Genomic DNA, 23,153 nt, shown 5'->3' on the forward strand with positions numbered 1-23,153 from the left:
CAGGATGCAGCGGGATCTTATCAAAGAATACGCTGCCTCCCCCCCTGAGTCCATGTCGGCGGAGGACAAACAATTGTACTCCACCCGAATGGCCACTCTGAGATCCATTTCAAGTACCTCTATGCGGCTATTGTCCCACGCCACCGAGGGAGCTGCTAGAGCTAGCGGAGCGGGCCTAGTCATGAGATGTCAGGCCTGGCTTCGTCATTGTGACTTTGCGGAGCCCTTTAAAGCATCCTTTGCGAGCGCCCCTTTCAATGGTTCTGCCCTGTTTGGCAAAACGGTTCGCGAGACACTTGTCCAGAGCGAGAAGGACGGGAAGACGTCTGCCATCGGAGTCCGCTTCTCTGCTCCCCAGCAGTCCTTTTCGAAGAACCAAAAGGGTCAGAAGATGTGGTTCCGGAAATCGCAGCATTCCCAACCCGCTCTGGACAACCAGTCCTTCCGTGGCAGAGGAGGACAGGGAGTATGCCGCCCCAGGGGCAGAGGGGCTCCGAGAAACTTTGGGTCCAGAGAACGTTTCTCTGACCGGCCCACGCAGCAGCCCTGAAGGGTTGCCCGACTACTCCCCTCTGGAGGCAGTCGGGGGGCGCTTCTCGGAGCACCTAGCGGCATGGGAGTCCATCACGACAGACCGCTGGGTGCTTCGAATTATATCCAGAGAATACAAAATCCCATTCTCCATGTCCCCAAATTCAAGAACCTCCCCGATGTACCACCCAATCAGAGGGAGGCTGCAGCCGTAGAAATTCAGCAGCTGCTAAGAAAGAGCCATCCAGCCCGTCCCCCAAGACCAGCTCGGATTAAGGTTCTACTCCAGGTTCTTTTTGGTGCCAAAAAAGACTGGGGACTTGAGACCGATTCTAGACCTGTCCCGTTTGAACCTGTCGGTAACCAAGGAATAATTCCGAATGGTCACTCTTCAGTCTATTCTCCCCCTTCTAAGGGAGAACGATTGGATGTGCTCTATAGACCTCAAGGATGCGTACTACCACATTCTAATGGACAGACAATCCAGGAGGTTCCTCCGCTTCCGGCTGGGAGCCAGTCACTACCAGTTCAGGGTCCTTCCCTTTGGCCTCACCACAGCCCCCAGGGTGTTCACCAAGGTATTAGCAGTGATTGCGGCCCACCTGACACTCCAGGGAATACAGGTCTTTCCGTACCTGGACGACTGGCTCCTGACCGCCCCAACAAGGCATCTACTTTGCTCAGCCAGAGATTTCTTTCTCCGCCTAGCCCCACAGTTAGGCATCACCATCAATGCCGACAAATCCTTTCTGGCCCCGACACAAGTCATAGAATTCATAGAAGCCAGAATAGACACCAGAGATCTACGAGCCTTCCTGACGTCGGAACGACTACGGAATTTGCAACTTCATGTGCGGGCCATCCTCCAATCAGAGACCCCACTGGCGGAATTGGTCCTGAGGGCGCTCGGCTCCATGGCGGCAGCGATAACGCTCCTTCCATGCGCCTGTCTGAACATGCGGGTACTGCAGTGTGGACCCTTCTAGTACAATGGTCCTTTCTGTCTTTTCCTCTCCATCACCCCGTTGCTATCAGCAAGGCTTGCAGGAGGGCTCTATTATGGTGGCTCCATGCTCCGGATCTCCATACGGGCCGACCCTTCTGCACCTCTCCCCCCCTCTCGTCACGGTGACCACGGACGCCTCCCGCCTCGGGTGGGGGGGGGATTATTCAGGCAGGACCGTCCAAGGCACGTGGAAAGATACAGAGACCTCCCTGCATATCAATGTTCTGGAGATGAGAGTGGTGCTATACGCGTTGTAAGCACTTCAGAATCTCCTCCCCGTAGGAACGATTGCAATTCAGTCGGACAACATGTCGGTTGTCTGGTACATCAACAAACGGGGGAACCAGGTCTTACCCTCTATGCCGCAAAGCCATGAGAGTGTGGGAATGGGCGATTTCCACCAACCGCTTTCTGAATGCAACGCACATTCCGGGCGGGCCAACATCCTAGCGGACAAACTCAGCCGCACCCTTCTTACCCCGTACGAGTGGTCTCTCAACCCACTAGTAGCGAAGCAGATATTCGCAATATGGGGGCAACCCTACTGCGATCTTTTTGCCTCTCCCTCAAACACCAAATGCGACAATTTCTTCGCTCTGATTCCCCCTCCAGGGGAAACCCCAAGAGACGCTCTGGTGCATGCTTGGCCACCCGGTCTACTTTATGCCTATCCTCCTCTACCCCTGATGCTGCAGCTCTTACAGAAAGCCTCGCGGTTGGGGAGCAGGATGATCGTCATTGCCCCATTCTGGCCTCGGCAAATTTGGTTCCCTTACCTGTGGTCTCACCTAGTGAATCCCCCTTGGATTCTGGATCCCAGTCCGGATCTAATCTCCCATCTGTCGGACTTACCGACCCCAAATCTGGACAATCTGAAGCTGATGGCTTGGTTGCTCCAGATGTCCTTCAAGAATGCAACTGCAGTCATAACATGTGGGTTGTCCTGCCTCAGGCAGCCCTCGGTCGGCCGGATTCCAAAGTCTGGGTCCGACGTCGGCTGATGTCGCATTTCTCTCCCACGTCAGAGCGGCTGGAGTACATAAGCATCAGCCGACGCCATTTTCTTCAGTCTTTCTTGCCGTGCGGTGCCCGAAGCAGTAGCAGTTCGCAAGTGCCGGTCGGTCAGCTCCTGTATTCTTCGATACCGAAGTCATCAAAAAAGCTAAGTACCCCGTTGGGGACCTTTTCTTGCCTCAGCCGATGTCAGAAATTACTGAAAAAGTTAACAATTGTCTTTCTTGTGGTAAACAAATACCTCATAAGGATTTCCACTCTTACTGTCTTCCTTGCCTGGGTCCAGACCACGACGTCTCGGCCCGTGTAGCCTGTGCTCGCTTCAACAAGCACACACTCAGGCGCCGGGCGGAGTTCGCTGAAGATTTTTTCGCCGATAAATTTGCTTACACCATGCCGTCAGATCTTCTGACATCGCAAACTCCCAAAAAGCGAAAAGACCGGACAGACATCCTCGGCCCGCGTCTACCACAGACTCCACGCCAAAACCTAGCGCGAGTGCTCCGGTTCCCTCTGAGACTGTCTCTCCACCACTCCGAACCGAAGACACCGCATTACCGACAACTCCGATTCCGGACATCACTCCGACGCCAGTTATCGATTTTCCTCCGGATACCGAAACCGAGGAAATGCCCGAGACCATTGCTGTAGACAAGGTCACTCCTGCACGTGGAGCTGCCAGGCCTCCTATGGCCATGTCTATTAAGGCCTACACTAGGGCTAAGGCAGCCAGCAAAACAAAGCATATTACTTCTAAATCCTTACCTCAGCCTACTCCAGAGACACAAATTATGTCCATGGCTGCTGATTTAATTTCCATGATTAGAGGTTCACAGGCCCATCCTGAGAGAGGATCCCAGCCTCCTTCTGATAAAGGCCCGGGTTGAACCCTCTGACCCTATTCCTTCAGATGAAGATTCTGAGGGCTCTGTCCACTCTGATAGCCAGGAAGAGCTCTTCCAGACCTATGAGGACTCGGATGCAGAAGATTCCATCCCCTCGGCCTCCCCTCCTGAGGATATTTCTTTTGGGGAAGTTCTGCACACCATGAGGGAACATTTCAAGTGGCAAGGTCAGGAATATTCTGATTATAGGAAACGCCTTAGGACTTTCCTTAAGAAGCCCCAGCACAGGCCTTTAGCTATTCCTCCTGTACTTGATGTTCTGGATGATTTATATTCTGACTCTAGTGCTACCCCTGATTCTCTTCCTCCTGCTCCAGCCAAGCCAGACAGGTATTACAGGGTCCCAGAAACTCATTCCCATTTATTCAGGGCCCATACTGCTGATTTGGAAACTATTTCACAGGGGCCTAAAGGAGTTTCAGCCTCCACCTCTAAAAATCCATTGCCCTCCAACAGGGAAGCTAGGTCATTAGAGAGATGGGGCAAAAAGGTTTACACATCCACTACCTTATCTATGAGAGCTTTTAATTGTCTTTTTTATATGTTACAATATCAGGATTACCTGTTAAAAGATTTACAAAAAACATTAGCCACTCCTGATCCTTTAGACAGGAAGACTTTGCAGGAAGCTGTACATAACACTCAGCAAGTAAGCAATCACTTCCTGCAGTGTGGATATGATGCACTGGAAGCTTCATGTAGGGCAGCTATGACAGGGGCAGTCATTCGTAGACATGCTTGGTTAAAAGATCAACCTCTACCAGATCATGTAAAAGCAAAACTTCTGGATGCACCTTTGGAAAAGAACAAGCTTTTTGGTGTGAATGCTAAGGATGTGTTAAAGACCATCGAAGAAAATGCAAAATCAGTTCAGACGGTGAAAGATTTCCTCCAGGTTCAACCCCCCAGATTCAGTAGGAATTGGCCTTCTAAAAACTGGTCCTTTCCTAATCCAGAAAAGTTTCAAAAGGGTAAGAACAGACGTGGCCGAGGAAGAGGCCAATACAGAGGCCCTTACAGGGGACGACAATGGCAGCCAGGAAGCCAAAGAAGTGACGCAGGGGTTTCACCTGCCCCACAACCACAATCTCAATGACTTTCCTCTACTACCGCCTACCAGGGAACAAATAGAAGCTCCCTTGGGCGGGAAATTATCTCTGTTTGCAGAAAATTGGCACAGACTGACAAAGAACAAATGGATTTTGGACATTATAGACCGAGGGTACAGGTTTCATTTTCATACCTTACCAAGAAAACAAGGCATGCCAAACCTACCACAAAACCAGAGGGCAGAGGCTATCAAGCAAATCACTCTGCTTACTCGGATGAAAGCAATAGAAAGAGTTCCACAACAAGAACAAGACCAGGGGTTTTACTCAAGACTGTTCCTTGTTCCAAGAAAAGAATCTCAATGGAGACCAATACTGGACTTGTCCACATTAAACACCTTTCTCATAGTATCAAAGTTCAAAATGCTGACTCTACAGCAACTCCTTCCCATGCTGGGCAAGGGGTCTTGGCTGATTACTCTGGACCTCAAGGAGGCATACCTGCATGTCCCTATCAGACACAGCTGCAGAAGATACCTCAGATTTCTTGCAGGGCCAGAGCATTATCAATTCTCAGCATTGCCATTTGGCTTATCTACTGCCCAGAGTAGTCAGAAAATGCCTGGCTTCAGTAATTGCTCATTGCAGGCTCCAGGGGATACAAATTTACCCGTACCTGGACAACTGCCTCATACAAGCGGACGACAAATTGATGTTGACAAAAAACCTGGATTATGTCATACGATTACTTCAAGCTCTGGGATACACAGTCAACTTCCAAAAGTCAAGACTGCAGCCATCCCGGCAAATAATCTTCTTAGGAGCCAAACTAGACACAGCCTCTCAGATGGCTTACCTGACAGAAGACAAGCAAGAGAAGTTAACTCATTACTTCAAAGGTTTAGCAAAACTCACCCAGATGACTGCAAGGAGATTCCTACAGGCCCTGGGTTACATGGCATCCTGCATTCTCCTGGTTCCATTAGCAAGACTACACATGAGAAAGCTTCAATGGTACCTAAAAAGCATTTGGTCTCAACACAGCAACAACTTGGAGACAATCATACCGCTCATTCCATGCCTACAAAAGGAATTTCTATGGTGGGCCTCGGTGAGCCAGGCAAACACAGGTATGTCATTCAAAAAACCACAGATAACACAGACCATGACCACAGACGCCTCAGACCTTGGATGGGGGGCGCACATGGAAGGCAGGTGTATACAAGGACAATGGTCTCCAAAGGAAACACATCTGCATATAAACCAAAAGGAAATGCTGGCAGTAATGCATGCCATCGAGGCCTTTCAACACCAGCTCCAGCAAGGCCTCGGGTAGTCCGCTGTCCTCGGTCGGCCCGAATACCAAAGTATTAGGCTGGCGTCGGTCATGGGCGCTCAGATCTGACGTCAGTGCGTCCTGGTATTAAAGCGCATGACCGACGTCATATCCTCAGTCTTTTTTGCCGCATGGTCCGAAGCAGAAGCAGCGTTTGCAAGTGCCGTTCGGCGTTCTGAAATTTTCGTATTTCGAGTTTCACACCGAAACCAAGTTGGGCTAAGTACCCCGTTGGGGAATATTTTTGTTTTTTCTTGCCTCAGTTAATTCCGGATGTCAGAAAAAGTGAATAATTGTATTTCTTGTGGGAAACAAATACCACATAGGGATTACCACTCTCTTTGTATTCCTTGTTTGGGGCCTGAGCACGACGTAGTCAGGTGTCGCTTTTGTGCTAGGTTTAATAAGCGCACCATTAAACATAGGTTAGATTGCGCTAGGCTTGTCTTTGGGAAGCGGTGTAATTATAATATGCCGTCGGATCCTCCGACGCCCGCTTCTGCTAAGAAGCGCAAGGATAAGTCGTTAAGGTCCAAGCAGGATGAGTCGTCCGTTCCGGACGCCTGTTCTTCTGAAACTACGCTGGAAGCTGTAGATCCAGCCGAGGTTTCAGCTGAGTCTCAGGGGGAGACTTTAATTTTGCAAGATGTGGCCTCACAGGAGTCAGGTCAGGCTGAAGGGGCCTCTCAGGTTGCTGTACTCCCTTCTTTGCCTAAGGTGGTGAGGCCTTCTCCTTCAGTCTCTAAGGTACCTTCTAAGGGCAGGCCTGGTTTGCCCTCCTCAGGTGTCAGTCCTAGTTCTGCAGGCTCTGTGCCTAAAAAACACATGCTTAAAATGGCAGAAGATTTAATTTCCTTAATCAGGGGTTCTATGCCCCCTCCAGATAAGAGGCCTAGGGTGGAGCCAGAAGTGGAAAGTTTGGAACAGGTTTCAGATTACTCAGAGTCTTTGGCTGAAGACACTCAGGATTTTCCTCCTTATTCAGATTCGGACGCAGAGGATTCCAGTCCTTCTGTTTCTCCTCCAGAGGATTTTTCCTTCTCAGAAACCTTGCATTCTATAAGGGAGCATTTTAAATGGGAAGGTCAGGATTTCGGATTCGAAAGAGGCTTAGGAATTTTTGTTTTGCCTCAACATCGGCCCTTAGCTATACCTCCTGTTTTGGATGTTGTTCAGGATGTTTTCTCTGAGGCTTCCCTTAATCCAGACTCTTTGCCTCCTCGCCAGTTAAACCTGATAGGTATTACAGGGTGCCTGAGGCTCATAAATATCTGTATAAGAGCCCAAGGGCTGATCCAGAAACTATTAGTCAGGGACCTAAGGGAGTCAGGGCTTCTGTTGTAAAGAATCCAGTTCCTATGGATAAAGAATCTAGAGCTTTGGATAGGTGGGGTAAAAAAGTGTACACCTCCTCCACTCTAGCAATGAGGGCTTTGAATTGCCAGTTTCATATGTTAAAGTACCAGAATTTTCTCCTTACTCAATTAAAATCTAAGGTAGATGCTTTAGCAGAGGGCATAGAGTGTAAAGAATTACAGGAGTTGGTTCATGCCTCTGATCAAGTGGGTAAGCATTCCTTGCAGTGTGGTTTCGATGCTTTACAGGCTTCTTCCAGGGTGGCTGCCACTGGATCAGTTCTTCACAGGCACGCCTGGCTTAAGGATCAGAGTTTGTCAGAGCATGTTAAAGCTAGAATTGTGGATGCTCCTTTACAGTCAGAAGTTTTGTTTGGTCCTCCTGTGGAGTCTGTTTTAAAGAAAATGGAAGACAAGGCTAAGTCTATGCAGACTGTTAAAGATTTTTTGCAGGTGCAGCCCCCTAAGTTTAGCAGAAATTGGCCTACTAAAGGATGGGCTTACCCTTCTTCTGATTTACAGTCTAGGGGCAGAGCTTCTTTCAGGCCTAGGACGTGGAGTTCCCCTGCACCATCTACAAGTGAGGGCAGGGGCCAGTCCTTTCGTAAACAGGCCCAATGACCTGCATCTTCAGCTGCCAGATCCCTCCTGTCTGGCAGCTCCTTTGGGAGGAAAGTTAGCACTTTCAAGCAAAACTGGCTTTTAGTCACCCAGGACAAATGGGTACTGGACATTATAAACCGAGGCTACAAGTTTTATTTCCACACATTGCCTCCTTTCAAAGGCATGCCAGACGTTCCTCCTCAGCAAAGAGTAGAGGCTCACAAACAGATTTCTTTACTTCTTCAAATGGGGCTATACAGCAGGTCCCTTTGTCAGAAGTGGGCCTAGGATTTTATTCTCGCCTGTTTCTTGTACCAAAGAAAGGAAACACTTGGAGACCAATTTTGGATTTATCTATCCTCAACACATACCTGGACATTCCAAAATTCAAAATGTTGACGTTGCAACAACTTCTGCCTCTGTTGGGCAAAGACCACTGGATGGTAACTCTGGATCTCAAAGAGGCTTATCTTCATGTTCCTATCAGACCCAGTTGCAGGAGATTCCTGCGTTTTCGGGCTGGGACTTTACATTATCAGTTCTCTGCATTGCCCTTTGGCTTATCTACTGCGCCCAGGGTGTTCACAAAGGTTCTGGCCCCGGTGATAGCCTTTTTAAGGTTAAGAGGAATACAAATTTATCCTTATTTGGACGATTGCCTGATACTTGCTCAAGACGAAAACAAGCTTCTTCCACCATCTACAGTATGTTATGGCAGTGTTAAGGTGCCTAGGGTATTCTGTGAACGAAACAAAGTCCAGTCTAGTACCCTCTCAGGAAATGTGCTTTCTGGGTGTGAGACTGAATACAGCTTCCCAGATGGCTTTTTTGACCCCGGACAAGCAAAGAAACCTTACACTTTACTTCCAGCAATTGTCTCTACGGTCCAGGCTGACTGCAAGGACAGTCCTTCAAGCCTTGGGGTTCATGGCATCTTGTATTCTGGTGCTTCCCAATGCCTAACTGCATATGAGGAAGCTACAATGGTATCTCAAAAATGTATGGAGACAACACTGCCACGATCTGGACACTGTCATTCAAATAATACCTTGCATTCAAAAGGAATTTTTGTGGTGGGCTCAGGAATGTCACCTAAACAAGGGACTCTCTGTGACCCGACCGGAGGCGAGTCAGATCTTAACGACAGATGCCTCGGACAAGGCTTGGGGAGCACACCTCAATGGAAAGTGGGTTCAAGACACGTGGCCTGCCAGACTTCTACATTTACTTATCAACTTGAAGGAGATGTTAGCAGTCCAATTTGCATTGATGGCTTTCAAGGATTTACTTCACCCGGGACAAGTGTTGATTCAAACAGACAACACAACTGTCATGTGGTACATCAACAAGCAAGGGGGAACCCATTCGTACCCTCTTTGCAGACAAGCTATGATTTTGTGGGAGACTGCTCTCAGTATGCACCTCACTCTTCAGGCAAGGTTTCTGCCAGGAGCACAGAACTCCTTAGCAGATGTTTTGAGCAGACAGATGGTGGATCCCCACGAGTGGAAGTTGGATCCTCATGTATTTCGACAGTTGACAGTGATATGGGGGACTCCAGACATAGATCTGTTCGCTTCTCCACTGAATTTCCAGTTGCCAAAGTTTTGCACAAAGATGTTTCATCCCACAGCTTGGAAAGTGGATGCTCTATCATTCAGTTGGAGCAATCTTCACGTCTATGCCTTTCCTCCTCTGCCTCTCCTTCCCAAGGGGCTCTTGAAGGTCAGACAAGACAAGCCCTCCATGATTCTAATAGCTCCAGATTGGCCTCGACAGCACTGGTACCCTCTGCTGAGAAGTTTAGTACGGGAGCCTCCTTGGCCTTTGCCTTCAATTCCACACCTTTTGTCCCAGGCGGGCAGTCATTTCCTCAATGTCAGGATTCAGTCCCTGCATCTAACAGCCTGGCATATTCTGTTCTAGAACCTGAAGGGTCGAAGCTTCCTCAACAAGTTTTGGATGTTATTTTGGATGCCAGAAGGCCTAGTACAAGGAAAGTTTATGCTGATAAATGGAGAAGATTTTTTATTTGGAGCACAGCAAGGAGTTTTGATGTTTCCGGGCCTAATTTGAGTGTTTCTCTTCAATATCTTACAGAATTATTGGACAAAGGTTTGTCTTTCTCCTCTGTAAAAGTTCATGCTGCAGCAATTTCTGCTCACTATGACTGTGACCCACCATTATTCTCTCATCCTTTGTTTAAACAATTCCTTAGAAGGGCAAAGAACATAAGACCCCCACGTAGAGCTCCTACTCCTTCCTGGGATCTCAATTTTGTGTTGGAAAAACTTACTTTACCTCCTTTTGAACCTGCAGCTACGTCTGAGTTAAAGTTTTTGTCTTGGAAGACTGCTTTTTTGTTGGCCATTACGTCTGCTAGAAGGGTTTCTGAATTGCAGGCTCTCATGGCAGTTGAGCCCTTCCTGATTTTTCATAAGGATAGGGTGTCTCTGCGTACTAACCCTACTTTTATGCCTAAAGTGGTTTCAGATGTGGCCCTGAACCAATCTATTCATTTGCCTACTTTTTATGCTGATCCCCAAAATAAAGGGGAGAAAATTTTGCACACTTTGGATATTCACAGGCAGTTGCGTTATTATTTGAGCAGGACTAAAAGTTTCAGAGAGTCTCAACAGTTATTTGTTTCTTATGCTTTGAGCTCTCAGGGGAAACCTATTTCTAAACAAACTATTTCTAAGTGGATTGGTCATTGTATTGCCTTTTGTTATTCTCATCATGGTAAGGAGATTCCGGCTGGAATCAGACCTCATTCCACTAGGGCTACTGCCACTTCTACTGCTTTTTGAGGGAGTAGCTACCAAAGATATTTTGGAAGCAGCTACTTGGAGTTCAGTGCACACTTTTTCTAAACATTACCATCTCCCTCTTTATTCCAAGTCTAGGGCTGGGTTTGCCACTGCAGTCTTGCAGGGCTTATTAGCAGCCCCCAATGCTTTATGATTTGGCCAACCTCCCTTCACTTTTGCTTTGGGATTCTACCCACAGGTTATGACTGCAGCAATGTGAGATGAAGAACATAGTACAGTTTTGTACCTACCATAAATGTAGATGTTCGAAGATCCACATTGCTGCAGTCCAATTTACCCTCCCTCCTTCCCCTCTGTAGTTTGGAGTGTTTGTTTGTTTAGGTTGTGGATATTGTTTGTACATGGGTTTTGGAGGTTTTTTCTATTTTAGGCTGTGGCCTTTCTTTTTGGGCCTTCTGACATCTGGGGCAAGAAAAGACTGAGGATATGACGTCGGTCATGCGCTTTAATACCGGGACGCACTGACGTCAGATCTGAACGCCCATGACCGACGCCAGCCTAATACTTTGGTATTCGGGCCGACCGAGGACAGCGGACTACCCACAGGTTATGACTGTAGCAATGTGGATCTTCGAACATCTACATTTATGGTAGGTACAAAACTGTACTTTACAATCCCAGTTTGTTCCAGGAAAAGACAATGTGTTGGCGGACAGCCTATGCAGGAATTTCACAGATCCACACGAGTGGAGGTTACATCCGAAGGCCTTCACACAACTCACTTCGACATGGGGCAAGCCAGAAGTGGACCTATTTGCCTCTCACCTCAACCATCTTCTACCAAACTTCTGCACAAGGACATACCATCCAAAAGCTTGGAAAATAGATGCCCTCTCATTCAACTGGAACTCCCTAACAATCTATGCGTTCCCACCTCTGCCGCTGATGACCTCAGTATTACTAAAGATCAAAGCAGAGAGACCCAAGGGAATCATAATAGCTCCGGACTGGCCAAGACAACACTGGTACCCACTACTACGGAGCATATGTCACACCAGGAGGTGGGCCCTTCCCCAATGGCCTCTACTTTTGACTCAACACAATTTCGAAACAGTGCATCCAAATCTTCAGACACTGCAGCTAACAGCCTGGGAGATCCCATAAATAACTTCAGCCTATCTCTCTCCAAGGAAGTTCAGCGGATACTAACAGAGGCTCGAAGACCATCCACCAGAAAGGTTTACTTAGCAAAGTGGAAAAGATTCAGCAATTGGAATACCAGCAAGGGACATGATGCATCATTGTTGAACATCCCACTCATCTTGGAATATTTGGCAGATATGTTAAAGAACGACCTCTCATATTCTTCCATAAAGATACATGCATCTGCTATTTCAGCTAGATACAACACTGATCCGCCTGTTTTTTCACACCCTTTACTAAGGCAATTCCTCAGGGGAATCAAGAACATTAAGCCACCAAGAAAGGCCCCAGTGCCAGCCTGGGACCTCAATTTTGTCCTAGAAAAACTGACTCTACCTCCATTCGAGCCAGCAGCTTCAGTTGACTTGCAATTTCTCTCATGGAAGACAGCTTTCCTGTTGGCAATTACTTCAGCAGGAAGGGTTTCAGAGCTACAGGCCCTAATGGCAGTACCACCCTTCATTATTTTTCACAGAGACAGGGTTTCATTAAGGACCAACCCTACTTTTATGCCAAAGGTGGTATCTAGGGTTTCTTTAAATCAAGCCATTCATCTGCCTGCTTTCTTCCCCAATCCTGAGAATAAGGGGGAAAGACTGTTGCATACCTTGGACATTCACAGACAACTTCGATACTACCTGGACAGAACCAAGGCCAGTAGGAAGTCTGAACAACTTTTTGTAGCTTACGCCCCTGCAGTCCAAGGAAAAGCAATTTCAAAACAGACTATTTCAAACTGGATTGGGCATTGCATCAGATTCTGTTATTCCTTTCATGGAAGGACTGTTCCAGCCAATGTCAGACCACATTCCGCCAGAGCTACAGCCACCTCTACAGCATTCTTAAGAGGGGTGCCTACTAAGGACATTCTAGAAGCTGCTACATGGAGCTCCGTGCATACATTCTCCAAACACTACAATCTCCCTCTATACTCCAGATCCAGAGCAGGCTTTGCTTCGGCAGTCCTGCAGGGTTTGATTGCCACACCATCTTTTTCCTAGAGCATTCCTCCTCCCCCAGCTAAGCTATGGTATTCTACCCACATGTTATGACTGCAGTTGCATTCTTGAAGGACATAGTACAGTTTTGTACCTACCATAAATGTAGATGTCCGATAGACATGCAACTGCAGTCAATTTTCCTCCCTCCATACCCCTCTATGCCTAGGATCCACTCCTATCCCTGTTACTCTTAGCTGGGGATATCTGTTATGGTGTATTTGTTTTATTGCTCATTTATTTGTTTGGAATCCTGTTTTTGTCTTCCAATTTGATTACAGCCTTCCTTGGAGGGCACCTGGCATCTGGGGTAAGAAACACTGAAGAAAATGGCGTTGGCTGATGCTTATGTACTCCAGCTGCTCTGACGTCGGAGAGAAATGCGACATCAGCCGACATCGGACCCAGACTTTGGAATCCGGCCGACCGAGGGCTGCCTGAGGCAGGACAACCCACATGTTATGACTGCAGTTGCATGTCTATCGGACATCTACATTTATGGTAGGTACAAAACTGTACTTTCCACTCCTAGTTAGGACTCCCGGTATCTCTTCACCAGTCAAAGCCATCCTTGTGGCAGCGCATAAGCCCTCCACCAGGAAAGTGTACCGCAGTAAATGGAAACGTTTCTCCATCTGGGCGGAGCATCATAATCTAGATCCCTTTATGGCTCCTCTTCCATCCATATTAGACTTCCTAACCAAACTTTTTCAGGTAGGCGCTAGTTGCTCAACTGTCAAAGTGCACTTGGCTGCCATCTCCCATTACCATTTGGGACATGACACAGGGCCCTTGATGTCTGCCAAATTGTGTAAAACCTTTCTCAAGGGCACCTTTTTGCTTAGACCCCCTATAAAAGAAGCCGTACCACCTTGGGATCTTTCACTAGTTCTTCAAGCCCTGACTGCTCCACCTTTTGAACCTGCTGCTTCAGTAGATCTCAAATACTTGTCTTGGAAAACAGCATTCCTTGTAGCCATTACTTCTGCGAAAAGAGTTTCGGAGCTTCAAGCTCTTTCTGTGAAGCCTCCTTATTTGATCTTTCATCCGGACAGAGTGTACCTCAGGACCAATCCCTCCTTCCTTCCCAAAATAGCATCAGAAACCAATATAAATCCATCCATAAATTTACCGGTCTTCTTTCCTAAATATCAGAATAAAGGAGAGTACAAGCTGCACTCATTAGATGTTCATAGGCAGCTGCGTTTTTATACTCACAGAACAGCTGGTCACAGACAATCTGACCAGCTGTTCATTTCCTTTGCCAAATTTAATTTGGGGAAAGCAGTATCAAAAATCTCTGTCACGCTGGATTTCACAATGTATCCTGCTAGCGTACCAAGCTTCTGGGAGACCCGCACCTGAAGGAGTTTGCGCACATTCCACTCGATGTCCATCAAGGATGCATCTGCAGTCCTAACAAATGGGTTGTCCTGCCTCAGGCAGCCCTTCGGTCGGCCGGATTCCAAAGTCTGGGTCTGGCCTCGGCTGATGTCGCACTTCACCCGACGTCATAGCTGCTGTCAATTGGGTATAAAGGCATCAGCCGACGCCATTTTCCTCAGTCTTTCTTGCCGCGTGGCGCCCGAAGCAGAAGCTGTTCACAAGTGCCGGTCGGTCAGAACCAGAGATTGCTACTACCGAAGACTTCTAAAAAGCTAAGTACCCCGTTGGGGACTCTTTCTTGCCTCAGCCGATGTCAGAAAAAGTGAATAACTGTTTAACTTGTGGGAAACAAATACCTCATAAAGATTTCCACTCTTACTGCCTACCTTGCTTAGGCCCAGACCACGACGTAGCAGCTTGTCTAGCCTGTGCTTCCTTCAACCGACGGACACTTAGATGTCGGTCGGAGTTTGCAGAGGAGTTTTTCGGCTCCGCTTTTGCTTACAACATGCCGTCGGAGACTCCGACTTCACAATTAGCTAAAAAGCGTAAGGAAAAGGACCGACACTCGCAGTCCACGGTTTCGGCCGAAACCGCGGTTAAACCGACCTCGAGTGTCTCTGTTTTGGCTGAAACCGAGTCCTCGGTTCTTCCTTCGGCCGAAAGCATGCCTCCTACAACCGAGGCCTCATCCAGCATGGCTGAATCTGCTACTGAATTTCCACCTGCTCTTACAGGTTCTCAGGATTTATCAGATACTATCCCTTTAGATATATCTACCCCTGCACGTGGAGCTGCTAGGCCCCCTGCATCCATGTCAATTAAGGCTTTTTCTAGGGCTAAAGCAGCTAAATCTTCAAAGACCGTGCCTGCTAAAACCCCCTCACACAGGCCTAGCTCTAGTACTCAAATGCTTAGTCTAGCAGAGGATGTCATTTCTTTGATCAGGGGATCCCAGCCTCACCCTGACAGGGCCTCTCATCCCCCTCCAGAGAAGAGGCCTAGAGCAGAGCCCCCTGAGCCAGTTTCTACAGATTACTCCTCTGATGATTCAGAAAACTCAAATCCTCCAGAAGGCCCTTATTCTCCATATGAGGACTCTGACGCAGAAGACTCCATTCCTTCTGCCTCTCCTCCTGAGGAATTTTCTTTTGGGGAAACCTTTCATGCTATGAGAGAACAATTTCAATGGCAGGGCCAGGATTTTTCAGACTCTAGGAAAAGGCTTAGGACCTTTTTACATTTGCCACAGCATATGCCTTTAGCCATTCCTCCAGTACTTACAGTTGTGGATGATGCATTCAATGATGCTTGCACTGCCCCTGACTCTCTTCCCCCGGCCCCTGCTAAGCCCGACAGATACTACAGGGTTCCGGACACACATTATCACTTGTATAAGGCACCTATTGCAGATCCTGAAACTATTTCACAGGGCCCCAAAGCTGTAGCAGCTGCCTCTGCCAAAAACCCCCTCCCCTCTGAAAGAGAATCTAGGGCATTAGAGAGATGGGGTAAAAAAGTTTATACTTCTGCTACTCTTTCGGCTAGGGCCTTAAACTGTCAATTCCACATGATTCAGTATCAGGAATTTTTGTTAGATCAGCTAACTAAAAAACTGTCCTCTCCTGAACCTTTAGACCGTAAGTCCCTTCAGGAATTGGTACATAACACTCAGCAGGTCAGTAATCATTCCTTAAAATGCGGCTATGATGCACTGGAGGCTTCCTTTAGATCAGCTATGACTGGTACAGTGATCAGAAGGCATGCATGGTTAAAAGAGCAATCCTTACCAGACCATGTAAAGTCAAAGCTCCTAGATGCTCCCATGGAAAAACACAGTTTGTTTGGCTCCCCTGCACAGCAAGTGTTAAAGAAGGTGGAAGAAAAAGCAAAATCTGTCCAGACAGTCAAGGATTTCTTACAGGTCCAGCCTCCGAGGTTTAGTAGAAACTGGCCTTCCAAGAATTGGTCCTTTCCAGACACCACCAGAGCACAGAGAGGCAGAAATAGGCGCCCAAGAGGCAGAGGTCAATCCAGAGGTGCCTACAGGGGACGTCAGTGGCAGCCTAACAACCAGAGAAGTACTGCCACAGATCCAGCCACTACCACTTCCACAGGACAATCACAGTGACTTGGCTCTGAAACCGCCTACCAGGGAACAACTAGAAGCACCCTTAGGCGGAAAGCTAGCCTTATTTTCAGTAAACTGGCATTACATTACAGGAGACAAATGGATTTTACAGACAATAGACAAAGGTTACAGGTTTCACTTCCATACTCTACCAAGGAAGAGAGGAATGCCAAACCTACCTCCAAACCAAAAGACAAATGCTCTAGAACAAATAGACCACTTACTAAGGATGAGAGCTATAGAAAAGGTACCGTCTATGGAACAAGGACAAGGATTTTATTCCAGACTTTTCCTGGTACCAAGAAAGGAAAACCAATGGAGACCTATTCTCGACCTGTCCGCTCTGAACACATATCTCATTGTTCCAAAATTCAAGATGCTGACCCTACAGCAACTTCTTCCCATGCTGGGCAAGGAGTCTTGGCTGGTAACTCTAGATCTCAAGGAGGCATACCTGCACGTCCCCATATGACCAAATTGCAGAAGATACCTCAGATTTCTTGCAGGATCAGAGCATTATCAATTCTCAGCATTGCCTTTTGGCTTATCTACTGCGCCCAGAGTATTCACGAAATGCCTGGCATCAGTAATTGCTCATTGCAGGCTTCAGGGAATTGAAATTTATCCATACCTGGACGACTGCCTGTTACAAGCGGACAACAAAAACAAATTAACAAAAGATTTGAGAAAGGTTATTCACCTATTGCAAGCCCTGGGATACACAGTCAACATAAAAAAGTCAAGGCTGATTCCATCCCAAAGGATAACTTTCTTGGGTGCAGAACTGGACACATCAAACCAAATGGCATTCCTCACAGCAGAAAAGCAGAAGCAACTACCACTCTATTTCATGGCATTAACAACGCAGAACCAGCTTACAGCAAGGAAAGTCCTGCAAGCCCTGGGTTACATGGCATCCTGCATAATATTGATTCCACATGCCAGACTACATATGAGGAAGTTGCAATGGTACCTAAGGAATTTATGGTCTCAGCACAAGCACAGCCTAGAAACCCAAATTCCAATAATTCCATGCCTGAAGCAAGAATTCCAGTGGTGGGCTCAGGCCTGTCAATTGAACAAAGGACTGCCCTTCCACAGCCCTCACCCAAGCCAGACTATCACCACGGACGCCTCAGACCTTGGTTGGGGGGCACACATGGTGGACAAGTGCATACAAGGCTTATGGACACAAGACCAGCTGAACCTACACATAAATCAAAAAGAGATGCTGGCAGTAAAGCAGGCAATTCAGACATTCAGACTGTTTCTTCAACAGGGTCATTTGATGATAAGGACGGACAACACCACAGTTATGTGGTATATCAACAAACAGGGAGGCACACATTCATATCTTCTATGCCGGATGGCAATGGACCTCTGGAATGTGGCCCTGAACCTCAACATTCAGCTCCAGGCCATATTTGTGCCAGGAAAAGAAAATATACTAGCAGACATCTTAAGCAGAACTACCACGGATGCCCACGAATGGATGCTGCATCCAGACATCTTCAAATCCATTACAAGGAAATGGGGACTACCAGAAATAGACCTGTTCGCATCCCCACACAACCACCAATTGAAAAAATTCTGCACAAGGACATACCACCCACTTGCTTGGAAGGTGGACTCCCTATCCTTCAGTTGGGAAAACCTGACAGCATATGCATTCCCACCTCTTCCTTTGATGCACAAAGTGCTACTGGAGATCACCCAAGGATCATCCTGATAGCTCCAGACTGGCCGAGGCAGCATTGGTACCCGCTACTGAGAAGTATGTCTCGGGAACACGCATGGCCTCTACCCCTAGTTCCTTTACTGCTAACACAGAACATCTTCAAAATCCTGCATCCAAACTTGAAAACACTGCAGCTAGCTGCTTGGAACATTACATAAGACAAAATAACCCAGATTTATCTCAAAGGGTTAAAGACATTATCTTGGAGGCTCGCAGACCCTCAACAAGGAAAACTTATTCAGCAAAATGGAAAAGATACCTCATTTGGAGTGCAGCAAAAGGAGAAAATGTATCATTGGCAAACATAGCTAACATCCTGGAATATTTAGCAGAGCTTTTCCACAATGGCCTGTCTTACTCCTCCATTAAGATTCATGCATCAGCAATTTCAGCAGAATACAACATGGATCCTCCAGTCTTTTCTCATCCTCTACTCGGGCAGTTTCTGAGAGGAATTAAAAATGTAAAGCCACCAAGGAAGCCACCATTGCCTACATGGGACCTGAACTTTGTGTTAGAAAAGTTGACACTTCCCCATTTTGAACCAGCAGCAACAGCAGAATTACAGTACTTATCTTGGAAAACTGCTTTCCTGCTTGCAATCACTTCAGCAAGAAGGGTTTCTGAATTACAGGCATTAATGGCAGTACAGCCCTTCCTTATCTTCCATCAGGATAGAGTGTCCATGAGAACTAATCCTACTTTTATGCCAAAGGTGGTCTCCAGGGTATCATTAAACCAAGCAATCCACCTACCAACATTCTTCCCCAACCCACAGAACAGGGGGGAAAGACTACTACATACCTTGGATGTGCACAGGCAATTGCGCTACTACCTGGACAGAACCAAGAACAATAGAAAAACTGACCAGCTTCTGGTAGCATATGCAACAGGAATGGAAGGAAAAGCAATTTCAAAACAGACAATCTCAAAATGGATAGGAAATTGCATTAGATTTTGTTACTCCTTTCATGGAAAGACAACTCCAGAAAACATCAGACCTCACTCCACAAGGGCTACAGCCACTACTACAGCTTTTTTACGAGGAGTGGCTACCAAAGACATTTTAGAAGCTGCTACTTGGAGCTCCGTGCATACATTTGCCAAGCATTATAATCTACCTTTATACTCCAGATCCCGAGCAGGTTTTGCCACTGCTGTTTTGCAAGGGATCTTAACTACACCATAATCTTCTTAGTACCTCCTCCCCCAGTTTGGCTATGGTGTTCTACCCATTTGTTGGGACTGCAGATGCATCCTTGAAGGACATAGTACAGTTTTGTACCTACCATAAATGTAGATGTCCGAGAGGTATGCATCTGCAGTCAGGATTACCCTCCCTCCTTCCCCTCTGTGGTACTCCTAGGGTATTTGCCCATCTTGTAGCTAGCTGGGGGAATCTATTATGGTGTATTTGTTTGTATATATATATATATATATGTATATACCTGTTTATTTTTATTTGCTCTCTACTGTTTGGAATCATTTGCATTTATCCAAATTTAGCCTTCCTAGAGGGCACCTGGCATCTGGGGCAAGAAATACTGAGGAAAATGGCGTCGGCTGATGCCTTTATACCCAATTGACAGCAGCTATGACGTCGGGTGAAGTGCGACATCAGCCGAGGCCAGACCCAGACTTTGGAATCCGGACGACCGAAGGGCTGCCTGAGGCAGGACAACCCATTTGTTAGGACTGCAGATGCATACCTCTCGGACATCTACATTTATGGTAGGTACAAAACTGTACTTTCCATCTCTACTTCTGCGGCCTTCAAATCTAGAGTTCCATTGGATGATATTTGTTCGGCAGCCACTTGGGCCTCATCTCATACCTTTATTAACCACTACAAACTGGACGTGATTTCTAGAGGGAGAGCATCCTTTGGCTCTGCGGTGCTCCACAATATCCTTCCATGATGGCCACCCAAGATTCAGGTAGCTGGGGACTCTATCCCACAGATTGCTGACAAATGAATTCCCTACTTCAGATTAAAAAGTTATGTACTCACCATAACGTTCCATCTGAGTAGGTAGCTTCATTTGTCTGCAACCATCCCCCCCTCCTTCCCACTGGCCTTCAGTGGATCTATGTAAGTTGGAATACCCTTTTTGGGTACATATTGAGGGGCAAACTTGATATGAGGTCATGGAGGGTTGGCAGGGGATTATGGGTGAGGAGAGGAGCTAGGAGCTCGGATCCATTAGCTATGAAACAAGTTGCCGGCTCGGATCCGATATCGGATCCAAGACCCACAGGTTGCAGACAAATGAAGCTACCTACTCAGATGGAACGTTATGGTGAGTACATAACTTCTTATTTCAGTCACAGGAGAAATAAAATAACACAGTTGGACAGATTCATACAGATGCAGAAAAACACTACTTAACTAATCTTTCCTGACTGCCTAAGAATAACTGTGTCCTAGCTAACTTAATACAGCAAGGCAAGATTAGATCTTTAGATGCTTACTTCCACAAGGCAAGGTAATGAACTTCAGACTTCTAACTGAACTTAGCTAACTAACTCAACTGACTGCGGTAACTGTCATAGATATTTTATATCTGGTTCCAAAGAAAACAAAACAAACTGCTGTGAGAGTTCCATCCTCTCTGTGCTGGTTATAGAATATCACATTTGATCACCTAACTCTGGTACAATACACATTCAGAGCTTTGCTAAGATGTGTTGCAGTATTTGAAAGTTATAGAACAATTTCAAAAACTTATACTATTCACTTCCAGAATTCTTTGTTTAAACATATACATTTAATCAGTTATAATAACACTGTTAATACATTTTTAACACAAGCATCTGTACATGTCAGTGCGATTGTCAAATGCCACAAAATTATTTACAAAACTCCAGCTATCTATGCTGGCAACCACTATTGTTTATTTTATTTACATTTTGTTTACCGGGATAGATCATAATGTTTGTAGCTTGACCATTTGCAGGCTAAGCCTAGGTTATGTGCCAAACAGTATCAACAAAAATGCTTCAAATAAAACAATTACAGATAAGGACAAGAAAAGCATTTGCAAGCAAATAGAGCTACTACGTATGCATTTACATAATGCTGTTACAGACTTGATTTCATCTTGGTAGCATGGTGAAAGCAAGACACATCAGTCAGTTTTTTCTTGAAGCCTTGTACTTCAAAGATTGATCATTACTTTGTGGAAGTACTGTCTGGTATTCATAGCACCATGCCAGATAATTCAGAAAAACAACAGGCCTTACTGGCCAAGTGTGGAACTCTGTCAGTAAAATGACTTGTCGTAGTTCAGTTTGTAGCTTCAGAAGCTGTACATAAATCCCATTGCATAGTGTACCCCTTGTATTGAAGATGATCAGAGCTGTAGCAATGATGTGGGTTATAGGAGGTGTCTGCCCCATGTGCAAGCTGTTAGGGGGTGCAGATGGCAGGGGTTTGCATTAGAAGAGATGCTGATGGGGCCCCTTCAAGCAGTATATGTAAGTATTCAAGCAATAGCAGTTAGTCACTTCTGAATTGACATTGTGTTTTTCCTGCTGTGCGGGGGCTCAACCGAGAGTTCTGGTAAAAGTTGCTGATTGGTCCTTGACTTGCAAGTCTCCAAGTGGTAGTAATATTATTGGAGTGATGATTTCCAGTATTGCTTGTAGAATTCTGTCAAGCATTGATGAACAACTCTTAAACAGTACCAGTCTTGCCCTTGTTAGTATGCAGATGGTAGTAGCAAAGAGCTGTTAGGTAGATGAGTAATAGCTCTTTGCCTTTTCAGAGTGCAGTGCATGTTTTGGAGGACATTTTGGGTCCTCAACATGCTTGAAGAAGAGGGATGCCAGATGGTTTTCCAGAGGCTCCAGTTGATCCAGCTGCAGTTTTAAAGATGATTATGTGGAAACTTACAATCTTGCCAGCTTTGGTACTGATAGCCAAGCAAACTGACTTTTTCATTCCAGTTAGTGTTTTGAGGATTATAATAGAACAGCTGTGGAATATAAGTGTAACAAAACATATTCTTTCATTTAATAGCTTTTAGCATTGGAATGCACATTAATGTAAACTAGTTAACTGTAGAGTTTTATAAAAAAAAAATAATTTCATCTGGGAGCTTTCTTGTTTTAGTGTGCTTTAAAGTTTCTTGGAGGTATACACTTCTCAATGACGTTACAATTGATTGGTTCTCTTATACTTCCTAATTTTTGTTTGTAGAGCCAGACTGAAGACTGGGGAGGTTTGTCCACAGATGATATCTTGTGATTGAAAGAAATCTTAGCCTTTAGCCATATTTTTGGCCCCTTCTGTATGTTGGTAACTACTGAATTTACCATTTGGGTGGCATGGGCAGAATGGAATGGTTTGCAGTTTGCTGCATGTAAAAAATGCCTGAGAGAGGTGGGAGAGCGAAGGATGTCTACTCACAGGTTTAACTGTTTTGCATCGCTTGCATGCTTTCAAATTGAGAGTGCTTCATGTGCTTTGCTCTTTATTTTGCAACTAACAGCATTGTTATTGGATTTAATCCCCTTCATTTTGGTATCATTAAATGTTCATCACAGGGATCACTGCTGCAGTACATTTCCATATAACGAGAGAATAGCCAAAGGTGGACATCTACCCTTCCAGACTGGATTACAGAATTTTCCCTGGATGTCCACACACACACACACACACACACACACACACACACACACACACACACACCTCCCACAAGCTGAGCTCCTTCTCTGCCCCATATGCCAGCCTGACAAATAATCTAAGAGGGAGCACCAATTATGCCTTTGTGCCTTTTTTGCCATGGGAATGGTCAGTAATTAGTCTTTTGTTCCCTTCCCAGCAACTTCAAGAATAATCAGTTTGAAAGGTGTACCAATAAGACGGCCCATTGCTACAGGGACTACAAGGAAATAATTAATGCTGTGTAGGATCATTACTTTTATAACTTCAGTAGGTATATGTGAATTCTTCATTGTATTGCTGACTGCTTGTTAGATTTCTGCCATTGAAAGTTGCAAGTTTTGAACTGGAAACTCAACAGTTTTTGAGATCTTTGACATTTTTGGTGGTGTGGGTGTGTGTGCACACTGGTGGCAGATTCTGCAGAAATACTTTCTTTCACTGTTTTTTTTTTTTTTGTC

At 46.1% G+C, this 23,153-nt stretch overlaps 1 protein-coding gene across 1 annotated transcript in view; it reads left to right on the plus strand.

Annotated features, from left to right (window-relative positions):
* AP1S2 (adaptor related protein complex 1 subunit sigma 2) overlaps positions 1-22,305 on the plus strand; it is a 668,868-nt gene extending 646,563 nt beyond the window's left edge. The window contains exon 5 of the mRNA XM_044073069.1: positions 22,228-22,305. Coding sequence (XP_043929004.1) covers positions 22,228-22,275 — 48 coding nt within the window. The 3' untranslated portion in view covers positions 22,276-22,305. The remainder of the gene's footprint in view (positions 1-22,227) is intronic.
* Positions 22,306-23,153: the final 848 nt, after the last annotated feature.

This window comes from Protopterus annectens, chromosome 5.part1, assembly GCF_019279795.1.
Source record: "Protopterus annectens isolate FY-2018-M chromosome 5.part1, PAN1.0, whole genome shotgun sequence".
NCBI lineage: Eukaryota > Metazoa > Chordata > Ceratodontiformes > Protopteridae > Protopterus > Protopterus annectens.